The 25,223-nt window shown below is 31.9% G+C and overlaps 4 protein-coding genes across 4 annotated transcripts; 2 read left to right on the forward strand and 2 right to left on the reverse strand.

The window, feature by feature from the left end:
* The first annotated feature begins 364 nt into the window (after nucleotides 1-364).
* LOC106303980 (eukaryotic translation initiation factor 5A-1-like) lies at nucleotides 365-1,721 on the forward strand. Its single transcript, XM_013740344.1, has 6 exons — nucleotides 365-479; nucleotides 523-656; nucleotides 888-992; nucleotides 1,069-1,128; nucleotides 1,217-1,294; nucleotides 1,394-1,721. Exons 2-6 carry the CDS (start codon nucleotides 543-545, stop codon nucleotides 1,535-1,537), a joined length of 501 nt encoding a protein of 166 aa, XP_013595798.1. The 5' UTR covers nucleotides 365-479; nucleotides 523-542; the 3' UTR covers nucleotides 1,538-1,721.
* A 2,198-nt stretch (nucleotides 1,722-3,919) lies between these two features.
* LOC106303057 (serine/threonine-protein kinase/endoribonuclease IRE1a-like) lies at nucleotides 3,920-5,500 on the reverse strand. Its single transcript, XM_013739422.1, has 4 exons — nucleotides 5,341-5,500; nucleotides 4,455-4,689; nucleotides 4,063-4,375; nucleotides 3,920-3,979 (listed from the first exon to the last, which is right to left on the reverse strand). The coding sequence occupies exons 1-4, from the start codon at nucleotides 5,498-5,500 to the stop codon at nucleotides 3,920-3,922; spliced, it is 768 nt and encodes a 255-aa protein (XP_013594876.1).
* On the reverse strand, nucleotides 3,934-7,874 carry LOC106305140 (armadillo repeat-containing kinesin-like protein 3). The gene is made up of 14 exons (XM_013741510.1): nucleotides 7,805-7,874; nucleotides 7,577-7,711; nucleotides 7,420-7,504; nucleotides 7,241-7,333; nucleotides 7,003-7,128; nucleotides 6,706-6,831; nucleotides 6,497-6,616; nucleotides 6,298-6,427; nucleotides 6,071-6,213; nucleotides 5,076-5,653; nucleotides 4,827-4,994; nucleotides 4,455-4,689; nucleotides 4,063-4,375; nucleotides 3,934-3,979 (listed from the first exon to the last, which is right to left on the reverse strand). Exons 1-8 carry the CDS (start codon nucleotides 7,847-7,849, stop codon nucleotides 6,399-6,401), a joined length of 759 nt encoding a protein of 252 aa, XP_013596964.1. The 5' UTR covers nucleotides 7,850-7,874; the 3' UTR covers nucleotides 3,934-3,979; nucleotides 4,063-4,375; nucleotides 4,455-4,689; nucleotides 4,827-4,994; nucleotides 5,076-5,653; nucleotides 6,071-6,213; nucleotides 6,298-6,398.
* A 15,895-nt stretch (nucleotides 7,875-23,769) lies between these two features.
* Nucleotides 23,770-24,540, forward strand: LOC106304120. Its single transcript, XM_013740514.1, has one exon. The coding sequence runs from the start codon at nucleotides 23,877-23,879 to the stop codon at nucleotides 24,390-24,392; it is 516 nt and encodes a 171-aa protein (XP_013595968.1). The 5' UTR covers nucleotides 23,770-23,876; the 3' UTR covers nucleotides 24,393-24,540.
* The last annotated feature ends 683 nt before the right edge of the window (nucleotides 24,541-25,223 follow it).

A 25,223-nucleotide genomic window follows, 5' to 3' on the forward strand; every position in this document is an offset into this window, starting at 1 on the left:
ACACGATTAATTATATGATGACATATATATGATATATAATAGTGACTTGAAAAATAAATAGCAACATATTTTTGAAAAAATAATATATGAAATATTATATTATACTTATAAAAAAAATAAAATAGCATTTACTAGAAAATAATAACATAACTCTGTCTACATACAATATATATATATAAAAAAAAGATAAAGCAAACATGGGTGCGCGGGTGCAATGGTTAAAATCTAGTTCTACATAGATATTGAAGTTTGAAAAATGTTTTATCAAATGGATGAAAGAAAATGTTGACAAAAGATAAATTCATCACTAACTGACGTCGTTGTGGTTCCGCCGCAAGAGTGGTTGCGTTTGACCAAATAAAGTTTTCTGTCAAGATGAGCGTGGTATGCACGCGATGACGATGATGCAACATGATGAGGGGATGGGATAAAAGGGTATAGGAAAATCTGGACTCTTGAAAAATATCGTTCATCAAACCCTAGAAAAAAAAATTAGAAATCGGTTTTCAACCTCTCTCTCTCTCTCTCTCGCGTGATAAAACATGACGGAGTCCAGTGACGCCGGAGCTTCCATGGCTAGTAAGATCGGAAACTTACGGCTGGCCAGTGACATCGATTTTAATGACCACATCGACCTCTCTGGGAAACCCTGCAGGGTATATTTCGATTTCCCTCATCTCATCTCTGTCTCTCTCTTGTTAACCATATATATATATGATTCCAAATCTCGATCTTGTGTATATGTACTTGATTTTGGATTCTGTGGCGTGGATCCGTAATCAGATTGTTCTTGGGTAGAAAATTATGATCAATTTCCTTACCGTTTTTTTTTTCGTCTAATTTAAGATCAAAATTTTTATTAATTTTAGTTTCCATGAACTCTTCAGGTTATTGATCTCTACACGAAGAGAGGCCTTTGTCACTTACACACCATAAATATATTAACTGGCTACTTCGTGCGGAGAATTGTTCCCATTTCCACAGAGTTTGTTGTACGTCACAAATCTGTCTCTCTCTCTCTCTGAATATATTAATATAATCCTCATACATATTTGTCTATTCTCTCAGATTCCAGATGTGAGCCGTGATCTTTACCAGTTGACTGGTATCTCCTACAAGGATGATTCTGTATGTCTTCTTCTTACTCACTCATGTCAATCCGCTTCTTTTTTTTTTTTTTTTTTTGTCTTCCAACTTGATTCCCTGCCCATTTCAGATTACCCTTCTGCATCATAGCGGCGCCTACACTAGGGATGATATCTTTCTTCCCGAGAACGAGAACCTCAGGACCATGGTTAATTTTCTACCTTTTCCTTCAAACACACGGCATATATGACTACTGATTATCACTGTTTTTTTTTTTTTTTTTTTTTTTTTTTTTCTCAAATTGCAGATGGTTGATGGATTCAACGATGATAAGAGGGTTATTGTGGGTATCGTGACTTCATTGGGGCAGGATGCCGTCTATGCCGTCGATGTCTACCAGGCCGGTTCAGCAAATGACATTGATTTTGTGGCCAAAAATGTTGGCTTCTAAGAAGGAACTAGGCCCTAATTGTCTTGCCATGGGCACTGTGCCAGACATTTACTGAACCCCAACCCTGATAATAAATCTTTGGTTATCTCAGTATTGTAACAACAACACTAAAAAGAAAAAAAACCTTATGTAGTTGCGCTTGTGTGTTGTTGTTTTATTTCTCTTATAAAAAGATATTTTATTAGAGTGTTGGTTATTTTGGTTAACAAAATTAATGTTCCTTAAGATCAAGGACCTAAAGCTAAAGAGGTTTACACCAAACCCCACATCAAAATGATCTACTGTGACAGACCGTATCACCTCCATGTTCCCGTAGGATCCAGGCTGCACCACTCAGGTGCAAGGTTTCTGACCATAAGGACGCTACAGTACACTTGGTCAGACCAGGTGGAGGGCTGGCTAACCCAACCGAGCGTCCTCTGTACCTCTGATGTTGGTCTCACCATCCCCCGAAGCACTAAAGCGAAACCATATATCCGCTTCCTCCAGTGCCTTCTCCTGGATCCTTTGCGGACTGAGCCGTGTCTTTTCAAAGCATAGAAGGTGATATGAGCAGTTAATTCAAAGGGGGTAGATGGTCATTGACGCTTGACTAGATAAGAGAAAGTAGCATAAAGTAATCATGGTCTAGTTACTCTGTCTTTCATGCTTTATCTATATATTAGAGGAGAGATTGGAAGAGGAGGGGTATCGAGTGATTGAGTGAGGAAATAGATGAGAGAGCGATCTTCTGAGATGATCTTAGTGAGAGAGATCGTGATCAGACCCTTTGTATTCACTCTTTTATTGAATAAGAACTTGTTTCATCTTTGATTATCAGCATCGTAAATCGTAACAGAAGGTTCCCTGCTTTCCAAACGTGCCATAGGATCCAAAGGAATTTTCTTTTCTTAGTATCATTTGACGCTTTGTTTCTGCTACAAGTAACGAGATAATGGAGATTCAGGAATGTTCTATTACTTGAAAGGCCATGACGAGGAAGAGGAAGGCCGCCTAGGAGCTGCCAGACATCTTTAGCCACAGAGCAGTGGAACAAAACGTGGCAGATAGTCTCAGACCTATATCCACATACATGCCTCGTGATCTTAGACGTACATTAACCGCCAAAGGCACCAGATAGTGCTCTCCAAAGGAAGTGCTTGATTTTAGGCGAAGTTTTAGTTTTCCACAAGTCAGATCATAGCTTCTTTTCTACAGGAGGCAATGTAGGACTGTCTGCTGCATCATTCAAGGTACTTTCCAAGAATTGATATCCTCTTTGTGAAGTATAGAAGATGCCACTTCCTCAGTGGTAAGCAACGAATAGATAGGATACAGTCAACATTTAGACTGAATCTTTTGATTCTGGTAAATCCCCTAAGTTCGTCCTTCCTCATCTTTGATTCGTTTTTTTTATTCTTTTCATTGTAACTACTACTCAATATCAGTTTATTTTTAATATCATTCACGAGAGTTTTTTCATCATAATTCTTGTACTGATGAATGCAATATTTCAATTTTGCAAAGTATTTTCCAGATATTAACAAACCCACGCTGACTTTGCACAATTCTTCTTCTTCTTCTTGTGCATTTCTTGTGGTACTTTATGTCCAGACTGTGGCATAATTCTTCTTCTTGTGCCAATCAGCCCTACGATCACATAAAGTATATAGTATGAAGTTTTTATTTAAACATCAAAACATTTTGACGTCTGCCTCTTCTTTGGTCAGGCTTGTCTCTACTTTATGTTGGAATTTGATTCGCCACAACACTGAGAGTTTCCTCTTTTTGTTGCACAGCCTCTGCTTTCTCCTCTTAGGCAGTGTTAGTGTATTTAAACATTTGGCAAGAAGATTTCACCAGAATACATTAGGCAATTGTAGAATCCTCATTATCGACATTAGCCTCTGTTGGCTCCTTGACCAAGAGTGGTCGCAGGCATTGAAGACATCAATTCATAAGCACAAGAAATTCTGAGGCAGCTAAGAGTGTTCGCGGGCAGAAACACACATAAAACAACCCGGGGGCACTTGTTACAACATGAAATTAATCAAATGCAAAACTCTATCGTCAAATTAAATACCAAATCTTGTCTTACTTGAATCTTATCTCCAAAGAGAACAAAATGTATAAACCCAAATCTGAGTCAATTAGATCACGTTTAGCACCAACAAACTTATGATTCCAACTCAAACAATGCATAAGTTTTTTACTCTAGGCTACTACTATTATATTTAGAAACTTCCTATTACAATGAAAACAATCTTCACTTTGCTCTCACCGTTCACATTTCTCACCTCATTCAGCTTGAGTCTCCCCATATCTCTTATGATGTCTTTTTGAAAAACATGTTGAACTTAGATTCAGATCTTAAGTTGTTGGAAATGATATTGTGCACTACCATCAGCAATTCTGGGAAGCAAAATAGCTATGAAATCCATCTGGCATGTCTCCCATAACCGTCTGAGAAACCATAATGAAAAATCAATTAGATTATGCTAGAGAAAAAAAAAACAGATTTGAAAGATTTGTTTACGAGGAAATACCTGAATAGAAACTATACTCCCCTTTATATCTATCATGATATCAGAGTAGTGACATTTACAATTCCTGAAGAAACGCACCAATTCCCCAAAATCGTTGTCCCTGTACTTACTTCTCATTGAATTCAAGACATTTCCATCTACCTGGCTGACCCATTTCTTAGCCAATGCAGTCGTTATCTTTCTTTCAGTGGCTGTAAGATTTTGCAGAAAGGCTGGTACAGCAGTGAAATGGTCACTAGCCTCAACAATTAATTGAATCTTTTTATCTGTGCTCCAAAATATTGGATGTTTAAGCACTTCAGATGCACTAGGACTGCAACAATGAAGATAATGTACATTAGAGATTAGCCTTGTTGAAATGATTTTGAATCAAAATAAGAAAATGATGTTACCGTGATTCAGGATTAGAGTTCAGCAAACCTCTAACGAGTTGCTTAGCTTCTGGCAGATGATTTATTTCCGATAAACTTGGTTGGTTACTAGCAATGTGTTTAACACAATTCTTCTCATCTCCAAAAGGATGAAGACCACCGGAGAGTGAATAAAAGAGAATACACCCAAAGCTGAACATATCTAATGCATAGGTAACTGACTTGTCGACTGGTCGCCAACCTAAATTACTAGAACCTGAAAAGAGTTTGAAAATCATATTCCATAAGCATATAATCACAAATACAATACAACCAAAAGAGATAGTATACCAACTATTCAACTATGATCTCTTGTATTAATTTTGTGTCAAAAGATCATTCACTCTAACTTACTCGATAGAAAAGTACTAGACACCAACTCCTCTGAGATTAAAATGATGTCACCCAACCGTGACAATTTGGCAGTCAAAGAATCAGTAACCAAGATATTCTCTGGGTTTATGGCTGTATGAACGAACAACTTTCAATGTATGCAAGAAGTCAAGAGCATAAGCTATATTCCTGAAAAAATAAACAGTTTACATCAGTCTCTAACTTTAATCTAATAAAGTAATAACATCACAAATCAAAACAGAATCTTACTTCATTAGATTTATTAGAGTTTCAGAAGGATTACTATTGGCATCCCACAATTGCTTTCCTTGCATTAGGTTGATTAAATCTGGATCTGCAGCAGACTTTCTTCCCCCGGTTTGTTTTGAGCTACAAAAACTAATCAACATATCTAAACTACATTTGCAAAGCTCAAAACAAATGTAGTTATACTGTTTGTCTGACACAAAACCAAAAGACCTAACAATATTTGGATGGCTGTCATATGAACTGAGCCTATCTATTTCTAAGTTACCCTTCTTAATAATAAGAGAGCGTTTCGCAGCAACATCACGGTTTTTAAATCTCCCCAAAAAGACTTTAGAACTTTTGCTTCCAAGTTGAGTGTCTAAACTGAGTTTCAAATCACCAATAGTCTCTTCCCCTTTATCTTCATTCCTCTTCACAAGATTCATACTGATTCGAAATTTGTTAATTTCTTCAACACTGGAATTTGGGAACAAACATTGACTATATGATGCACTTGTCACGGAAAAACTGGTAAAATCATGAGAGAACGTGAAATCCACAGGATCTGAATCGATCCTGAAGTCTCCTCTAAGGGTAACCTGAAATGGGCGTGAAAGCAAGTTGAAAGACAAAACAAAAAAAAACATGAAGGTGGATTGTTGTGAGCAAGATCACATAATACATGCACAGTTTTTTACTTACAACAAAATTCTAGAAAAGGGAACAATTCTCCATGGAAACGAAATAAATAAATTTGGATCTTAAACTAGACAAAACATAAAGTATTTATAAAGCAAAATCGAAATCACAAAACCGAAGGAAAGATATCATAATTTTCTAAGTAAGAAGATCTGATTACTGATCCAGAAAGATAAAGTCACAAAATCCAAATCAAGTACATATTACACACAAAAATACTAGATTTAGAATCATATGATATCGAGATCAAGAGCGATGTACAAGATAAACAAGAGAGATACAGAGATAGATGATATGAGGGACAATCGAAATCATACCCTGCAGGGTTTCCAAGAGGTGTCAGTGTGATTATTAATACCTATGTGATCAATTTTGTTGAGAGTGATCTCTGCAAAAATTCTTATATCTTCGTTGGAACTTTTTTTGGCAATGATCACCACCTTTTGCTTTATTTTCTCACCTGCTAAACTAAGAAATTGTGTCACAATGACTCCATTCCTCACAATTGTAATTGATGCACTGTTGAATGTATGTAAGAACTTACCGTTTTGTAGGTGTGCTAAATAGCAGAGAGCTGTTTCGAGCTGTTGCCTTATAGCTGAATTTTTATTTTCGATGTTTTCTAATATCCACTTCAGATGTTTACTAGCTAGCAAGGGAGACTTTTGATTGTCCTGTTAAATGAGATGAATGATGAATGAGATACAATGGGAATATTGGGAAAATAATAAGAAGTTTCTTACTAGTTTCTCTGGCAAAGTTTGCGACCCCCCTAGCTACTTCTTCAAAAACTTTGGGTTGTGGCCATGTATCCGCTATTTCGAACAAAGCTTGAATCCCTTTACGTTCCTTCTGCAAATTATCTGTTGATGCAGAAGATGAATGTGTTACCAACAAAGATGAAACTAAAAAGAAATAAGAAGAAAAAGAAGAAGAGATAAAATGGAAGTACTATTTCCACATAAGTTTGCAATTGCTTTGGCAACCATCTCTACAGTCTTAACATCTCGAGCCTTCTCTGCTACGTTTGACAAAACCTCGATAATGTCTAGCTCTATGATTTGAGTCTGGCAGTTATCTGAAATGAAAACAGAGTAAATAAATAAATTATTTGTTTATAAATAAAACATGTGCGAGAAGACATTATGATTTGATTCTAGTAGTTATCTGAAAATGAAAATGGAGTATATATAAATGTTTGTGTTTATAAACACAGCATATGAGAAGCTAAAATCAAGTTTTAATTTACATGTCACTGCAAGGTTGGTTATTGCACCAACAGCAATTCTGTGAATATCCTCCGGATGATTTCTACTCAGAACCTCTATCAACACCTCGTGACCATATTCTTTCATAATTGTCTTATGATTTCTCTCTACAAGAAACATAACATATTAAGAGGTAATGGAACCAATTAAATATTAATAAGGCAACTGCAAGTAAAGCAATTAAAATAAATAGTGACTACAAAGATCGCTGAAAGAAACCTTCGGCAGTGAGATTAGCTATCACTTTTGTTGCTTGAAACTGAACATCAACATCTTTAGAGTCAAGCAGATCCAGCAATTTTGTCATATACACTTCAAAAGCAAACCACAGTCAAAGTGTCACTCTATTATTGTTGTTCTAATAAAACGGTAAAACATGGTATGGTATGAGAGATTACCCTCGCCGAAAAATCTAGCTTCAGGATTTACATCTTGGATCTGGGGAAGTTTTATTGGATACCCAAAGTTACTAGAATATTTTGTCTGCACAACAAAGATATCTCATGATACATAACAAACAAACAAAAAATGGTGTTGAAAATCTATGTTATTTACCTCGCTAGTAAGACTCAGTTGTAGTATTTGCTGAGCACGCAGTGTGTGTCGTTCCCCTTCTAACTTTTCTTTTTGCTGAGTCACATCTTCCAGCTCCTTTTGAAGTTTGCTGATATCTGAATTTTCTAACAACTCCTAAGCAATTAAAGAATGAATTATCATATTGAGTTAGAAAATGTAACATAAACCACAACCGGAATGAAAACGAAATAAAAAATAAGGATATACTTGTTCAACTGGTTGAATAACGGGTTGAGACTTTGGCTCATTCATTTCCTCAACATCATCATCGACCTTTTTATCCTTTTCGAAAAAACTGAATCGTTTCTTCTTCTTTTCTCTGCAAATCGAGAGGTTAAGGTTAAGAATTTTTCTTTTATGGTTCTTTTCTAGATCTAAGGTTTTTTGTCAAGCTGTCTTCTCAGCTACTTTAAATAAGCTATTTGATGGTTTCATAATGTAGTGCAAACACAGAAAATAGAAAAGAACACAAATAAGACAGTACAAACTTGAATCTCATACACAGTGACTGTGAATCAATCTGCAGAAACAGAGTTTACAAAACACCACAAGAAGCATTAGAGAAGACGAGTTCATTTGCTAAGCTATGAAGTTAAGGAAACCACAAGGAGAAAAGAACTTTGCAAGCTAAGCTAATCAAGACAAGACAAGGACATAAGAATGAGATTAGGAGATATTTACTGTAGTCTACAGAGAATTAGTAAAAACATGGTCAATCTCGAGGCAACTCACAAAAATACATAACTAATAAAACTGTATGCAAAGACAGAGAATAATTGAGGTAAAACCATAAACCAATCCTTACGTGCTTCCTCTTTCCATGCTTCTTCAATGACGGAAATAATGACAGTAAGTAAACTTATCTACCCCTCACAAATAACAACGCCTCCACAGACCTGTCTAAATCCTCACTTGTCTGTATAAGATGAAAGAATAACAGAGGTGAAGGAAGACCAGCAAAAGGAAATGGGGTTAGATTAGGTTAATAAAAGTTAACGCGTTTAGGAACGGTGGTTGAATAGCACAGTGGGAGAAAATGGTCGAGGCACATGCAAAAGAATTAACTTTTTTCTGTTTCTATAATTTTTTCATTAGAAGACTGCATCTTCAAAATTTCTAATTATGTCCTCGTCTTAAAACTGATTTAAACTTTTATTTTTTTAAAACCAAAATATATGCAAAGACAATGAATCTTAATTACAAACCCAACCATAGTGTCATAGGACTATCCACCAGACCTGCTTAAATTTGATCATAACAACAATTTATAGTAACAATAAATAAAAAGAAGAAGAAAAATTTCTAATTATGTCGTCGTCTTAAAACTGATTTAAATTTTTATTTTTTTTTAAAACCAAAATATATGCAAAGACAATGAATCTTAATTTTTATAATAACAATAAATAAAAAGAAGAAGAAAAATTTCTAACTATGACCTCGTCTTATTTTAAATCCTTAAACATTTTTACCAAAAAAAAAAAAAAAACTGATTTAAATTTTTATTTTTTAAAACCAAAATATATGCAAAGACAATGAATCTTAATTACAAACCCACCAGACCTGCTTAAAATTGATCATAACAACAATTTATAGTAACAATAAATAAAAAGAAGAAGAAAAATCCTAAAATATGTTTCCATTTCATCGTCCTCTTCCTTCTTTCTTGTGTCGCACTTCTTCCTTTTTCTCCTCACAGCAATTACAGTACTCACAAAATCCTATTCTGATAATTCTATCAAATCCGTCGAAGTACGACATGTTGTCTCCAAAACCGAAAATACCAATCAAAATTATCCAAAACTTAGTTCTGCTTCTTCTCAAATCTCGAAATACATGGAATTTAAAAGAGCAGTGGAAGCATCTTCGAAATAAATGATCCAATGTACTAATCATTAGTAAGTTGATCTCTTATTTTTCGTGAGAATATCCAAAATTTTGACTCAAAACAAAATTGAATTTTTCAACAGTTGATCTGATTCAGCGAGTAAAGCTTAATCAGGTGAGATTTAGCAGCAAGGTATTCATAAAAAAGTCCCATAAAGTCGATGTGAAGCTAGGTAATGCGTTTATAGAACACAATATTAGCAAATCCTTTATTGCTCTCTCCACTAAAACGTCCCCAATTTGGAACATGATCATCATAAACCGGAGCTTGGAGCGTTTAGGCTGACTTGCATGTTGATAGATTCTTACCGGGAGGATCCAAGTTGGGCCTCCGGAAACTGCAATTCAATGGTTGATTGTTAGAATTTGAATGGTTAGTGCGATGTTTTGATTGCTCAGGAAGCAAGATACATAACTAAATGTGGAAGATGGAAGATTGTTTCCCAGTAAAATCACTAACAATATCTGTAGCTCGAACTTTTCTTTAGACAAATGGTTGCAAGAACTGAGTTTAACTTTTTGATAAGCTTAGAAAAAATAGGAAGTTCTCATCTGCTCAAGCTTTAGGTACCATAAGACTTACTGTAGAAGATTATGGTCGTCTATGTTTGGCTAAAGGGCAATTAGTGAGGGTTTGGATGGATATTTGGTTGAGAGTTGATAACCTCTCACTAATATTGTCTCTCTCTGTTTTGGTGAATTTGAACAATGGAAGCAGTCTCAAATCTTCTGTACTTTTATCTGTTTCAGTGAATGGTTACACTGATACTCTCAGTTTCAGTTATAGGTCTGAAGCCAGCGGAATGTCTAGGTTCCATCTGAAAACTTTTTATTTTTTCAGTATTTGGGTTGAAACTAGGCCGACCTTGGAAACTAAACTACATGAGAGGAGGTTTTTCAGAAGCTCGGAGTGGAGCAAAGAAGTATGTTTCAACGAGAGAATTAAAACTTGCATGATGCAGTTGAGGTTGTGCCTATAGGCTATAGGTAGAAGATCATTAGAGAAGGTCTTTAAGATTCAGAATATGTATGATGCATAGCACAACGTAGAGGTGAATACCACTATTTTGTGTGTAATGAGGTTAAAGGTGTGTTGGAACATGGAAGCGTTTTCTTACCTTACTTTTGCACACAGTTCTGAGCTTATTCTCTTGTTTTTGGTCAATTTTTGTTCTTTACTACTTGAACTTGTTATATTTATATGTTCTTTTCTGCGCAATAAATAAAATGTTTTGATGTTTTCTTTTTGTTAATTGGTTTTGCTAACAAGAAATTTAAAGTTCAGTACACTTAGCTAGATTATTATAGAGTATGATATTTTATTCTTTAATCATTTAAAAACAGTCACACATGATGCAAAAAAAAGTTTTTTGATGAATAAATTTAACATCCATTCGAAGAAAAAGAAGTTCAGATTTTTGTATACGCTTATGTATGTTAGTAGCTTTACACTATTGGGTTTATTTTAATAAAATAAAATAAAATGTGACATTAGAAATTTATTTTTAATTGCACATAATGTATTTAATACTTGTTTAAAAATATAGATATTTTATTATCACATCTAAAACATCCAACTGTCATGTAACATAATAATAATATATTACACATTATTAGAATGGAATTTTATAGAGGCTCTCCTTCAAAAAATGGGATTTGATCCACATTGGGTTAAATTAATGCGAGGATGTATATCATCAGCTCAATATAGGGTACTTATTAATGGCCAGCCAAGAGGCCTTATAACCCCTCAACGGGGATTATGTCAAGGAAACCCCTTATCTCTCTACTTATTTATTCTATGTACAGAAGCCTTAATTACAAATATAAAAAAGGCGGAACGGAAGAAACAATTAACTGGTATGAAGGTAGCAAGGGCGTGTCCAGCAATTTCTCATCTGTTATTTGCAGATGATAGTCTTTTCTTTTGTAAGGCAAACAAGAAAGAGTGTCAAACTATTCTCAGGATACTAAAGGACTATGAGACGGTGTCAGTGCAACAAATTAATTTTCAGAAATCCTCAATTCAATTTGGGCATAAGATTGAGGAAACCAGCCGTCAAGAGTTGAGAGACATTTTGGGAATTCAGAACCTAGGCGGAATGAGATCCTATTTAGGATTGCCAAAAAGTCTAAGAGGATCTGAGGTACAAGTATTTGGCTTTGTACAAGAGAGGCTAAATAATAGGGTGAATCGATGGACCTTTAGATTTTTACCAAAGGAGGAAAAGAGGTGATTATTAAATCGGTGATCACGGTTCTACCAAATCATGTGATGTCCGTGTATCGACTACCGAAAGCTACGGTAAAGAAATTAACGAGTGTAGTAGCCCAGTTTTGGTGGGGTCCAGGAGGAAGTACACGAGGTATGCACTGGAAGTCATGGGATAAATTATGTGAACATAAGGATAATGGCGGGCTAGGATTCAAGGACTTGACTGATTTTAACACGGCAATGCTTGGAAAACAGTTGTGGCGGCTGATCGAGAAGCCAAACACCCTTTTCTCTCGAGTTTTCAAAGGACGGTATTACAGGAATGCTTCACCCCTAGAACCGATTCGCTCATATTCTCCGTCTTATGGCTGGAGGAACATTACTTCTGCTAGATCTCTGGTTTGTAAAGGACTAATCAAAAGGGTTGGAACAGGGTCATCTATATCAGTATGGAATGATCCTTGGATCTCATCCACTCGGCCGAGACCAGCTAACAAAAACTTTCATAACAGTTACCCGGACCTCACAGTGGATTCTCTCATTAACCAAGAATCCCGAACATGGAATTTACAAGCAATTAGAACTTTGGTGGAGCCAGACGATGCAAAAATGATTGAAAGTATTCCTTTGAGTAGGAATCAGATGGAAGATAGGAATGGATGACATTTCACCAATAATGGGAAGTATACAGTACAATCAGGATATCAAGTAGAAAGGATTTATCCTGACAAAGAAAAACCACCATAATTTTATGGACCTAATGTGGATGTACTCAAAGCTTTCTGCTGGAAGGTAAAGTGCCCTCCAAAGTTAAGGCATTTCTTATGGCAGCTATTGACGGGTTGTATAGCGGTAACAAAAAATCTAAAAGCGAGAGGAATACAAGGAAATACATGTTGTACACGGTGTGGTGATCCGGAGGAAACAGTGAATCATGTGTTTTGTGAATGTCCCCCAGCACGTCAAGTATGGGCACTATCGAAGATTCCATCGAATCCAAACATTTTTCCTATTGGCTCTCTTTTTTGCTAATATGGATCATTTGTTTTGGAGAGTTAACCCAAAAATGGAAGATCATCAGTTTGCATGGATAATATGGTACATTTGGAAAGGGCGGAATAACAAAGTTTTTAGTAATCTTGATATTGATCCGAGGGAAACGTTTAACTTAGCAGAATTGGAATCAACATTGTGGGCTGAAGTACAGGTCACCACTAACCCCAGGGTGGCACATGAAGTACAGATCAGACCTAATATAAGGTCTACAGGAAGATGGTGTTTCACAGACGGTTCTTGGAAAGATATGGACTTATTTTCAGGGCAGGGCTGGTTGAGCACATTACCGGGGTTTGGTGGTTTGTTAGGAGCAAGGAATGTAAGGGCAAGTCTCTCACCCCTCCATGCGGAGTTTGAGGCTTTAATTTGGGCAATGGGATGCATGAAAAATTTAAGACAGTTTCGGGTTACGTTTGCAACAGATTGTTCTCAGCTGGTGAAGATGGTTTCAGAACCAGAGGAATGACCATCATTCGAAAGCTACCTCGAAGACATTAAACTCCTGCAAAGAAGCTTCGTCAACTCAGATATCGTTCATGTACCCAGGACGAAAAACAAAATGGCGGATCGCTTGGCACGCAATGCTAGGAAACAACCGTCTTTCGTCGTACACATGGATGCAGAGTTGCCTAATTGGTTTACAGAGTCTATATGAGTTTGTGAATGTTTGCTGTCAAAAAAATAAATAAATAAAATTACTAAAAGGGCACTATACTTTTTCTTTATACTGCTATCTAGTTTCCAAACAGTTCTCATTTATACTGTTATTCATGTTTAATATAGATTTTTGATTTTATAATTAGTACAAAGTTAATGTTGGTTAACTAATAAATCAGAATATGCACTATTATTATTATGGTAATATAAATAATTTTTTTGATTTATTGTTAAGTTAATATAATTAATGAAATTGTTAAATTAAGTGAAATATGAAAATATAATTAATGTAATTATATTAACGAAATTACTAAAAGTGCACAATACTTTTTCTTTATATTGTTATCTATGTTTCCAAACGGTTCTCATTTATACTGTTATTCATGTTTCGAAACAATACCAAAAGGTACTTAAGTTTTAATAATATAGATGATTTTCACAATTTGAGATCCTTTGATGACCGACTCAATATAACAAATATTTGTCTGGTTTCTAAACTGGTAAGACCAAGTCACCAATTAGTTTATGTAATGTTGAGTATATAAGGTTATTTTAAAGGTCATGTATCAAAGGCTTAAAGTATTACTTCCAAAATTATTGGAAATTCAGTCTTCGTTTGTGTTGAGACGTCTAATTTTAGATAATATCCTAATAGTTCATGAGATGTTTCATGGACTGCATACAAATAACTCATGTAAAGAATTTTTTACCAATCAAGACGGATAAGATGATCGGGTGAAATGGACTTTTAGACAAAAGCATCTTATAAAGAAAAAACTTTCACCAGTTTAGGTTTTTTAGATGATGAAATGTATCACATCGATAAAATATAAAATTTTAATCAATAGACAATCAAAAGTACATATTATAACAAAGAGGGTTCGAGAGAAGGGGACCGTGTTACCATCCTATTTATTTATCTTTTGCACGAAAAATCTTATTGCAAATATTCATTAAAACGTGAAAAATATTTAACAAGTCTTAAAATAGCTAGAAAAAAAATCTACGATGTCTAACATATTATTCATAGGTGATATTTTATTTTTTGTAAAGCAAATAAAGGGGAATGTAAAGTCACTTAAAAGATTTCAATGGTTATGAGAATACGTCGGGACAACAAATAAACTTCTCAACCAAGAGCTCTTGGCCTAGTGGTATTGGAACTCCGGCTGGAGTGTCCGCCCTGGGTTCGAGTCGCCTTGGCCACCTTCCCGCCTATAACCGTGCGTGCCCGGATGGAAGGCCTCGTGGGGATTAGTCTGGGCTTACCGCCTGGGAACCCCACGGTCATCAAAACAAAAAAAACAAATAAACTTCTCAAAATCTTCTTTACAATTTGGACATAAGTCTCGGAGGCTACACGGGTAGAACTGCAACATTTACTTGGGATGACTATTATGATTGGGGAAATGGTAAACTGTTTAAGTATTTCATAAATTTTTGGTGGGTCAAAGACACAAATTTTTGGTTTTTCAATGAAAGAATCAATAATAAAGTAAATAGTTGGACGATTTGTTTTCTTACAAAAAGAGAAAATGAATTAATTATAAAATCAGTAGCATCAGCTATGTCAACGCATGTTATGTCATGCATTTGGTTAGCAAAACAATGACCAAAAAACTAATGAGTGCAATAGAACACTTTTGGTGGAATAGTGACGTGACGAAAAACATGTGATGTGTTTTTCATGTTAGTCAATTGAAAAAGTAACCTACACGCAAATTTCTTGCGGCACTTCGAATACTTCATCTGACGCTAAGAAGACATCTATAGAAGTCTACTCTAAGAACACTTCTCTGTAAGACTTCTTTAGAAAAGCAAATATCTGCAAACTTTGGTTAATTGTAAAACTAACATATTTATCAGAAAATACTTTTTTAAAAATCTTCTTTAATATTATCGAGAATTAAAAAAAAACAAAAGTTAGCCAATATTTACAAACGAAAGTTCTCAAAAAGTCTGCTAGTAGAGTAGAGTTCTTAAGAAGTATTCCTTCATAAATTTGCAATTACAAAAATAACCTAAATGGAAGTCCTTTATGTAATGTTTAGTAAACTTTTATTTTCTCCAAATTTAAAATTATTTCTTTACAAATTTCTTGTGAATTTATGTGTATTAGTAAATATTGGGGTTTTTGGATGAAATAAATAATTAGTGATAATTATGAGCTTACAAACATTTATGTTTATTATGTTTATAGCTTCTCTGAACTTATTTTTTGAAGATGATGTTTATGTTTGTTAATGTGTTTTAGTGTTATTTTTTTTTCAGATAATGTTTCAGTTGTTTCAGTTATCTGTAGTCTACGGAGAATAGTTGGTGAAAGATAATTATTGGGATTTTGTGGTTGATAATGTCAAAGGATTGAGAATGTTCTTATTGAGTGATGGTTCTACGCATGTCGAACTTGTTGAAATGACCCAAAAAGATTATAACTGAATACATAGTTTGCGGAGTTAATTTATATTGTTATGTTACGAAGACATGATGAACTTCTATTTATCTATATCTAGAGTTATGAACTTATTCTATGTTTGCTATGTTTTGAAACTTATATTATTGTGTTATCAACTTATTGTTATGTTGAACTTGTGTCTATTATTATACTATTGTAAGCCTCTTTTGTAAGTTACACACCATAATCTTAATATAAGATCTACAATGAAAACAATAGTTTATGATTAGAAGAAATTGAATGAATAAATAAAGCATTAGACAAATATTTTAATAGATTGGAGACAAAGTGGATATATTATTTATGATATTATATAAACTATCAAAACATGAGTCTCATAACTCTAAGAGAGAACTAAAATTTTAATGAAATTTGAATGTAAATTGGAAGACTTCTAGAGAAGTCTAATTAAACTAATGTTTCTATAATCAATTTGATCCCCAATTGGATATGGGGCAAACGCCGACGAAAAGATCACTTGGATTTAGTAAAAAATCGCTTAGATTTACTCATAATGTTTTATTCCTTACCTCTAAAATCCTATTTTGATCGGATCAAAATGATTTCTATTTCTATATAGGATAGAGTTTCTATACAGAATTAAGAATATAGGATTTGATTTCTTTCTATTATTTGATTTGTTTATATTTATATATACATAATAATAATATGTAGATACTCTCATTATTAAGGTTCTTTAAATAAAATCTTGATTTCCCCATGAATTGTATGTTTATAACAATATGGACATAATTTTCTCAATTCCAATCGACTAGGAGTGTTATGCTGATTCTTTTGAGTAATATATCTGGAAATTCCAGCCGATTCTTTCTTAATATCATCGAACACAACTGGTGCATTCCAAAATAATTGTTACTCAAACATCTTTACCTTTGGCCATGAAACCTCCTTTGGATTTATGATTCACCCCCAATCTTCTATTTTCTCTAGAAGTCTTCTAGTTCGTGGTCGAAATTCATTTTAAATTAAAATTTCCCGATTAAATTTTATTTTTCCTCTTAATTTGTTTGAAGTCTATCAAAAGGTTTTCCCGGAAGTCTGCTCAAGAATTCTGTCGAGAAGTCTCTGAGTAGAAACTCTATATTAATACTTGATAAATTAATAAATATTATAAATTAAGAAATATATCCCGTCCCAATTTAAGACATAAATCGATAAAATAATAAGATAAGAATATTTATAAAATTCTTAGGTAAACATATGGCTCCATTAAAATTATAAATTAATAATTGCATATATAAAAATTTACGAAACTTTTTATTGTGTATCTTTCTTAAAAATGGATTTCATCTCCTATTTTAATTTAGTTTTATCGAGTTACATTAAAAGTAAATTATATTATATGATATGTATCATCATACAAAAAAATATATAAATAATCAAATAAAATGGTAAAAATTCAAATCTTTAAACTTTAATTAATATATACTATTATGAATGAAATATTCTTTTCATTTTTCTACACTAATTGTTTAAAAAAGAATTATAAATCTAACAAAGGAAATTCTCTTAAATTAATAACTCTATAAACTAATAAATTCTTGTAGTAACCAACATTAATAATTTATAGAATATTTACTTTATATAGTGTTCAGATTGTTGTAAAAAAAAATAGTGTTCAGATCTAAAAAACTTGCATATTTTTCTTTACTACTAGTGGCAACAAAAGTTTTCGTAGTTCAAAAGTGGGAAAGTTAACCATTCCACTCATTTCATTCATTCAGTGTATGTGGTGAGGCGCGATCCACAATCTCTCGTGCCATCAGAATAATCCTTCAACAAAATGTTTAAAATGATTTCAACCAAATAAAATTTTCAAAAAAAAAACTAAAAATTTAAGCTTAAATAAGAAGAAAAAAACTACAATAAGCTATATATATATATATATATATTTATATATTAGTTTGAATCTAACATAAAAATTATATTATTTCAGAATATAATTTCTATAACTAAAATAATAACAAAAAATATATAATCACAATAAGTTTTAATTTATATTCTTGTTTGGTTTTAACACACATATGAAATGAATATACCAAAATTTTAATGATCTATATCTTGCTTTTTAGAAAGAAAGAAAACCATGAAAAATACATTTTTAAGCTACAATGATAAAATAATAATCACATTAAGTTGAATCTATAATTTTATTTAGATTTAGCACACAAAACAAAAAAAAACAATTATTAGTGAAAAATAAAAACTTACCAGTTTTGGCAGTTTGCATAGCAGACTTCTCTGGCGGACTTCTCGAGAAGTCTTCTAGCGAAGTCTTCTAATGCACTCTGAAATCTGATATTGTCCTCATATCTAAAAAAAACTGCATATCCAAAAACGTTAAAATGGCTTCAAAACGGAGAAAAAAATTCAAAAATGCATATTTTCAATTTACAGATCTACCTTTAAAAGAGAGAAAGATGAAAAACATTAAATGAAAAACCTGCAAAAACAAGATAAATTAGTGTGAAAGATATGAGAAAAATAGTTGAGAAATTGATATAAAATATGGTGTCTTTAAGCTCAAAGAGATTAGAAACAGGTTGAAAAGTTTTAGAGTGAAAATATTACATTCTGTTGCAGTCATTCGAGAGTAGTAGAGAAAATGTGTAAATCTTATTTATATAAGGAGACAAAAAATCCAATTAGGTCAAATATTTTCGGTTTAGAAGACTTTTTGGGAAGTGTTCTAACATATCATGCACTAAAAGACTTCTTGGAAAATCTTCTAAACCTTAAATTTATTATTCGTTCCAGAAGACAAAAGTATTCTAATGCATGATATGTTAGTAGACTTTCCAAGAGATCTTCTAAATCCTAAAAGCAAATAACTAACTAAATAGCAAAATCACTTTATTGAACATAAGCTAAATTTATAAAGTTTTTAATATATACAAAACTAAACACATATATGTCAAATTTACATTATTTTAAAATCTTAAGATTCTAAAATATGACCCTAAAATACAAATAATATTACAACATATATTACCAAACCCTAAACCGAGTACCATCATGACTTACAACATATATTCACTCACCTGTGTTGAAAACAATTCAATTTTGGTAAATCTAAATTTACATAATTTAAAATTGTTTATATTTAAATTATTTCAACTTATTTTTCATAAAAATATTTTTTATAAATTTTGTATATTATTTTTAAAATTAAATACATGGGTTCACTAACCGGAGAATACTTCACAAGGTTATATTTTAAAAAGTAATTATATGTTTTTGGTTGGTCATATGAAAATGGTTGTAACTTTATTACTCTCACCGTTTCGATTTAATTGTCGTTGTAGGGAAAAGTTTTTGTTTCAAAATAAGTCTCGTTTTAGAGTTTCAATAAAAAAAATTATTGATAAGAATCTCCGCTTTATTTTTCTATTGGTTTAAATATGGTTAATGGTGTTTTTAGTTTGGAAATATACAAAATCATATGTTTTCTTAATCTGTGTGCATAAACTCGGAACAAAAATTAAAATAAAACGGATGGAGCACCATTTTAGATTACTTTTGTATTTTATTGAATTTAGGATATGGTTTTGCATTTAAAATCAAATTTTAGGTCATTTCGTGCAAATCCCACATGAAGTATTTAGTTGAGTAGTTTACTAATAGCAGTATAAAAAAGGTTTCTTATTGTTTTTAGGCTTACATACCACAGATATAGTTCCCTATTCTTTTGAAAATGTTTCTTTTTGATTGGTCAATAAATTTAAAATTTCATCGGAAAAAATGAATTTTGGCTCAAGTTAATTTTAGTAAAAAAAAAATTGATCATATTAACATATTTTATACTTTATATTTAAAGTTAAAATTTTTATTTAAAATAGCGGTTGATTGATTGAATGTTAATTCATCCAAAAACATAATACACAACAAAATCTTTTAAATGAAATATATAGTATTAAAATAAGATAATATATAATCAATATAATAAATAATTATGGTAAATGCGTTTAGTAAATAAGAAATTAATTATATATATAATAAACCAGTGTACAGAAATCTTATTCAAAAAGTAATCAAAATAAAATTAAAAAAATCACCAATTATATTCTGTAACTAACAAAAATATATATTTTATACATAATTAGTTTGATTGATAACGTTTTTGGATAATTTTTTAATACATATGTATATTTTTAATTAGTAACTATCATAATTATATTGTTATTCTATCTAAGTAATTTTTTTAATACTGGGTAACACATTACATCATCATATAATCTCTAACTCTATTACATATGATGGTCAACTACTTGCAACATATGTTAAAAATTTGATTGTATTCATAAATTTAATTGTTTCATTTTTAATTATCTAAATCAATAAGTTTTCTAAATGTATATGAGAAAATAAATACTAATGGATTCAAAACAATTACATAGGAGAGGAAAATATTAATAATTTATTTATGGACTTTAAAAGATAATTTCGAATAATTTTATTTTACATACTTTATAAAAAGTAGAAAAAAGAGTAAAAATGTAAGACAACTATATTAAATAGAAATGAATACTTCTTATTAAATAGATAAGCATCTGATATTTAACAAGAACAACAAAAAAAAATATTACAGATTGAAGATAAGTACTATTTCAATTATGCTAAATATTTTTAGACATACATTAAAACTTAAGATATTATTTTATTGTTTTTCACTAGCTTACTTTAACTCTAGTATTATTATTAAGTCTTTATATGTTTGTTTAAGTCTTTATATATTTTTATCTATAGTGATATGTATTATTATAATTAATTTATTTTATGTATTATTATTTTTATAGTAAATTTTTATGATTTAATTTATTAATCACATACGGCAGTCATAAACTGTATAACGACATTGATTATTTATAGGTCGCCAATACAAGGCAGTCAGAGCATCTCCAACCCCACTCCATAATTTACTGCAAAATGGAGTGGAAAATGAAGTGATGAACAAACAAAAAACTCATTACTCCATTTATGGAGTAGAGTTGGAGATGCTCTCATAAACAGCTGTGTGCATACAAGACAATTAAGCACATATAGGTCGCCATGTTAGTGTGAGCCTACATAAGACTCTTCGTTTGTCTAGGTTAGACTCTGATACCACCTGTAATGTCCTAATTGTCCACAGCTAATGCATTTCACACTTGTTCACTCGGCCCGTGGATTCTATTATGTCTGGTGCGTTAATTTTTTGAAGGCTCAAAATATTTGTGTATTGATCTTGTAATCACCAAATGATTTTTTTTTCGTGTTTTGGTTTCACTTACATAGTATTGTGAATCGATAGATCATCTATTCTTTGACTATTCAAGATCAAACATGCTTTAAAAAAAATTAAAAAGAAATTAGCTATAAATATATATATGCATTTTAATAATATAGATAGCACAATCAATTTGTATTACCTTTCAACATATACTACCATAATAACATCTTCTTAAACAAAAGAAGAAACGTGGTCACGGAAACACATAGTTTTCTTGCATTTCTAGTTATAAAAACCAACGACAATACAATAACATCTCTAAAATACAAAAATACTCTTGTTTTGGGCATTTTATTTTCCATGTATTTGTAATCGGGCAGTTTTACTATCAAGTATTGCTTGCACAATATTATTGTCCAAGTAGAGGTTGACTGCAAAAAATTAAGAATAAAATAGTCAACTATTAACTAGTTAATGAAAAACTAACAATTTATGTCGATTTTAACGGTTGACTATTTTAATTATAATTTTGTGCAATGATTAGTTGAGAAATAAATATGTGCATATAATACTTTAGTATTTAATTTGTCGATTGCAAATAATTGAGAAATTAAAAACACCAGTCATTTTTTTTTTAAAATCATAATTTAAAAGATACTTAAGTTAGATATAACCAACAAACGAATATTTACTTTTAGAAAGAGTTTTTGAGTTTTTTTATGTATAAACAATACAAATACTTATAGTTTCATCGTATAGTTGACGTGCTTCATCTTTATAAAACCTATGAATAATTTCGTATTTCTTGGAAAATTATATGATGCACATTGGATCTCTACTTTAAACAATAAAATGTAATTATCTCTATTTTAGAAAATCATATAACATCGATACAATTCAAATGTATTTCTTTTATATGCTTTTGTAAAAACTCAAAAATCCTTTTCCTGGATTAAATATCTCGTATATTGGTTAAACTTGAGAACCTTTTTAATTATAAATTGTTTTAAAAAATCATCTAGAGTGATTTTATAAACATCAAGTACATCAACAATACGATGTAACTATAATTATCTTTTATTGTTTTATATATGTAATTGTAAGAACTCAACCATTTCTTCTAAAAAGTAAATATCTCGTATATTGGTTTTGTTTAACTTAATAATATTTTTAAATGGATTTATGTTCCTGACTTTAAATTTAATAAGAAACATAACAAAAAAAAGTAAGCGTGGACAATTCGGTTTAGGTCGGGTTTGGTTTGGGTTTGGTTCGGTTCGGTTTATTTGGATCTAAAAAACCTTAAAACAAAGTCAACCCAAAATATTTTGGTTTGGTTTATGTTTGGTTTGGTTTTAATTCGGTTTGGTTTGTGTTTGCTTCGGTTTAATATAATTTTTTGCGTTTGTTCAGTTCAGTTGAGTTGTTTTTTTAGTTTTATTCTAGTTCAATTACAAAATATAATTTATAAAAACATAAACAAATCATCATTCGACACTAAAGCATTATTTTTTCATATTTAAATGTAAAGCCAAACATCACAATAAAATCTAGAAGACTAACCCAATAATTTTATATTATTATTTTTAAACCTAATATAAAATATCATAGGTATTTTTTTTGGTTTTGATGCTAATGTACTTTGGTTTTGATGCTAATGTATAAGATTCATATTCTTTTATTTTATTTTAGTTGTATTTATTCTATTCATTTATAAGTAAAATTTATAAAATTATGTTTACCTGTTTAGATTAAATGGTTAAATATATTAAATTTTAATATTATTAAATATTTAATTAATCTAGTTAAAAATACTTTGATTTTTCAGTTTGGTTCGGTTTAAAACCAAACCAAACCATTTGGATTGATAAAATCATGAACCAAATGGTTTGGACATATACTTTGGTTTGGTTTGGTTCCTTTTTTTTTTGCCCATGCTTACAAAAATGTGAGTGTTTGTTCCTCAAGTATTTTCAGTTGGCATATTAAATACTTAAGTTATAGGATAAATCTCCAAAATAGCACATTTCTAAGTTTATATCACAAAAATAGCACTCAAAAACTAAAATGACCAAAATAGCACCTTTCTAAGTTTATCCTTTGAAAATTTTAATTTTTTTATTTTTCAAAATTTGAAATCTTATCCCCAAAACCTCATTTCTCAACTCTAAACCCTAAACCCTAAACTCTAAACCCTAAACCCTAAACCCTAAACCCTAAATCCTAAACCCCACCCTTTAACTCTAAACCCTAAGTTTGTGACTTTTAATAAAACATTAAGTGCTATTTTTGTGACTTTTGACCTTGAGTGCTAGTTTGGGAACATAAACTTGATTTAGTGCTATTTTTGTTTTTTTCTCTAAGTTATATCCGCATATTTATTCCTTAACTAATCATTGAGTGCACAAAATTATGATTAGAATAATTAATCGTTAAAAATTGACGAGAATAACCGATTAATGGTAGACTATTTTATTTTCAATTTTGTGCAGTTAATTATTAGTTGATGAATAATTTTGTGCAAGTAATACTTAAGTATTAAAACTGCCGGTTCTAAATATTTAGGGAATATTATGCTCATTTTCCCCCTTGTTTTCTTGTTTAATAATTTTTTTTCCTTTTTAAATTGTGAATACATGATGAATCTTTGAGTAGTCTATAGATCCAACGAGAATGCTAAGTTTAACACACACACACAAAAAAAGCAAAAAAAAATCTTATCTTAAAAATCACAAAAACAATGGTCACCTCACATAATAGTATGACTCTTTAACAAAATACAATGCTTATCACGCCGGCGGGTCCATGCTGCAGCATAGCCGGATTACTCCTTTCCCGGCGCATTTCTCGGCAGTTTTCTCAAATAACGGAATTACCATCACGCACAAACTCGAATACCCGTAACACCATTTCAACCGTTCCTGCGACATCGAGAGCTTCGAAGCCATTACGGTGCGGTGCTCGGAGAAGGGTGAGAGACGACGGAGAAGATGAAGATGAAACGTACGGCTACAACGAGGAGATAGCGATGCTGGAGACTTATAGCCAAACGTGTAGAGACGAAGCGCTTATCGTGACGGCCATTGTTGACGGTGAAGAGGTGGAAGTTCTGATCTTCAAAGGATTTTCGTCGTGTCTGAGCGGAGACACGGCGGTGGACCCGGCGAGGAGTGTGTTGCCGGAGAGAGCAGTGATTACGAAGATAGATAGAGTGAGAGGTCCTTTCGATCCTTCACAGATTCATTACATTCAGAAAGGACTCTCTTTTCAAGCTTTCAAGGAGACTATGGTCAAGTAATGTTCTAGAAGATATATATATACACTGTATATCAAGAGAGTGTTATATGGTCGATGAATGTTGCCTTTGGATTAGTAGAGAGAAGAATGCTAATTTAAGTGAATTGATCCAGAGTTTTATATATATATTAGTGTTGGTTTATTTAAACTTTCAATACAGTTGCTGGAGATTATGGTTTTTATTACCTATCTCAAACTGCATACCACCACTTTATAACCAATAATACCTCTTTACACTATCATATTTATCTGACCAAACGAAATTATGAGTCCGTAACTCCGTATTGAATTTCATGTGCTTTAAATTTAAAATTGATTCGAGTAAATTGCCAAAATTCTTTATATATTACTAGTCTTGATCACCTAAATTTTCAATGTGGTATCTCAACTTCTACTCAAAGAATTTAGAGAAATGGTCAAATTCAATACTTCACACCTCTTTTACTGAACTAATTTTAAGATTTGCAACAATCATCTAAGTTCTCTTTGACAGACAATGAGAAACCAAACTACGTTAAGTTTAAACTCTAAAGGCTTGAAACCATGAACATTCTTTTTTCTTTTTTTTTTTGCTAAGACCATGAACATTATTTGCTTACAAGATTGTGGTGAGAGTCTGTTATGGTCAATAAATGTTGCGTTTGAATTCATAAAGAGAAGAATGCTAATGAGAAGATTTTAGGATTTGTAACAATCATATAAGTTCTGCGTTGACCAGAAAAAGTAAGAGCTAGTTGTGAGAAACCAAACTACTTACCACTATGTTAAGTTCATAGCCTAATGTTTGAAGTTTCTTCAACCTAAAACATTACTTCAAACCAAACATGTTAAA

The sequence above is a fragment of the Brassica oleracea genome, chromosome C7 (genome assembly GCF_000695525.1).
Source record: "Brassica oleracea var. oleracea cultivar TO1000 chromosome C7, BOL, whole genome shotgun sequence".
NCBI classification, from domain to species: Eukaryota; Viridiplantae; Streptophyta; class Magnoliopsida; order Brassicales; family Brassicaceae; genus Brassica; species Brassica oleracea.

What these genes read in the sequence shown, in the direction of transcription:
- LOC106303980 (XM_013740344.1), top strand. Translation starts at nt 543, where the DNA reads ATGACGGAGTCCAGTGACGCCGGAGCTTCCATGGCTAGTAAGATCGGA. An exon ending in TCTCTGGGAAACCCTGCAGG is followed by an intron (nt 657 to 887) that starts GTATATTTCGAT and finishes TGAACTCTTCAG; the next exon opens with GTTATTGATCTCTACACGAA. An exon ending in TCTCCTACAAGGATGATTCT is followed by an intron (nt 1,129 to 1,216) that starts GTATGTCTTCTT and finishes TGCCCATTTCAG; the next exon opens with ATTACCCTTCTGCATCATAG.
- LOC106303057 (XM_013739422.1), bottom strand. Translation starts at nt 5,500, where the DNA reads ATGAATCTTGTGAAGAGGAATGAAGATAAAGGGGAAGAGACTATTGGT. An exon ending in CTCTCTTATTATTAAGAAGG is followed by an intron (nt 4,690 to 5,340) that starts GTAACTTAGAAA and finishes AACTCTTTTCAG; the next exon opens with GTTCTAGTAATTTAGGTTGG. An exon ending in AACTCTAATCCTGAATCACG is followed by an intron (nt 4,376 to 4,454) that starts GTAACATCATTT and finishes TCATTGTTGCAG; the next exon opens with TCCTAGTGCATCTGAAGTGC.
- LOC106305140 (XM_013741510.1), bottom strand. Translation starts at nt 7,849, where the DNA reads ATGAATGAGCCAAAGTCTCAACCCGTTATTCAACCAGTTGAACAA. An exon ending in AACCAACCTTGCAGTGACAT is followed by an intron (nt 6,832 to 7,002) that starts GTAAATTAAAAC and finishes TTTTCATTTCAG; the next exon opens with ATAACTGCCAGACTCAAATC. An exon ending in AAACTTTGCCAGAGAAACTA is followed by an intron (nt 6,428 to 6,496) that starts GTAAGAAACTTC and finishes CTCATTTAACAG; the next exon opens with GACAATCAAAAGTCTCCCTT.
- LOC106304120 (XM_013740514.1), top strand. Translation starts at nt 23,877, where the DNA reads ATGCTTATCACGCCGGCGGGTCCATGCTGCAGCATAGCCGGATTACTC.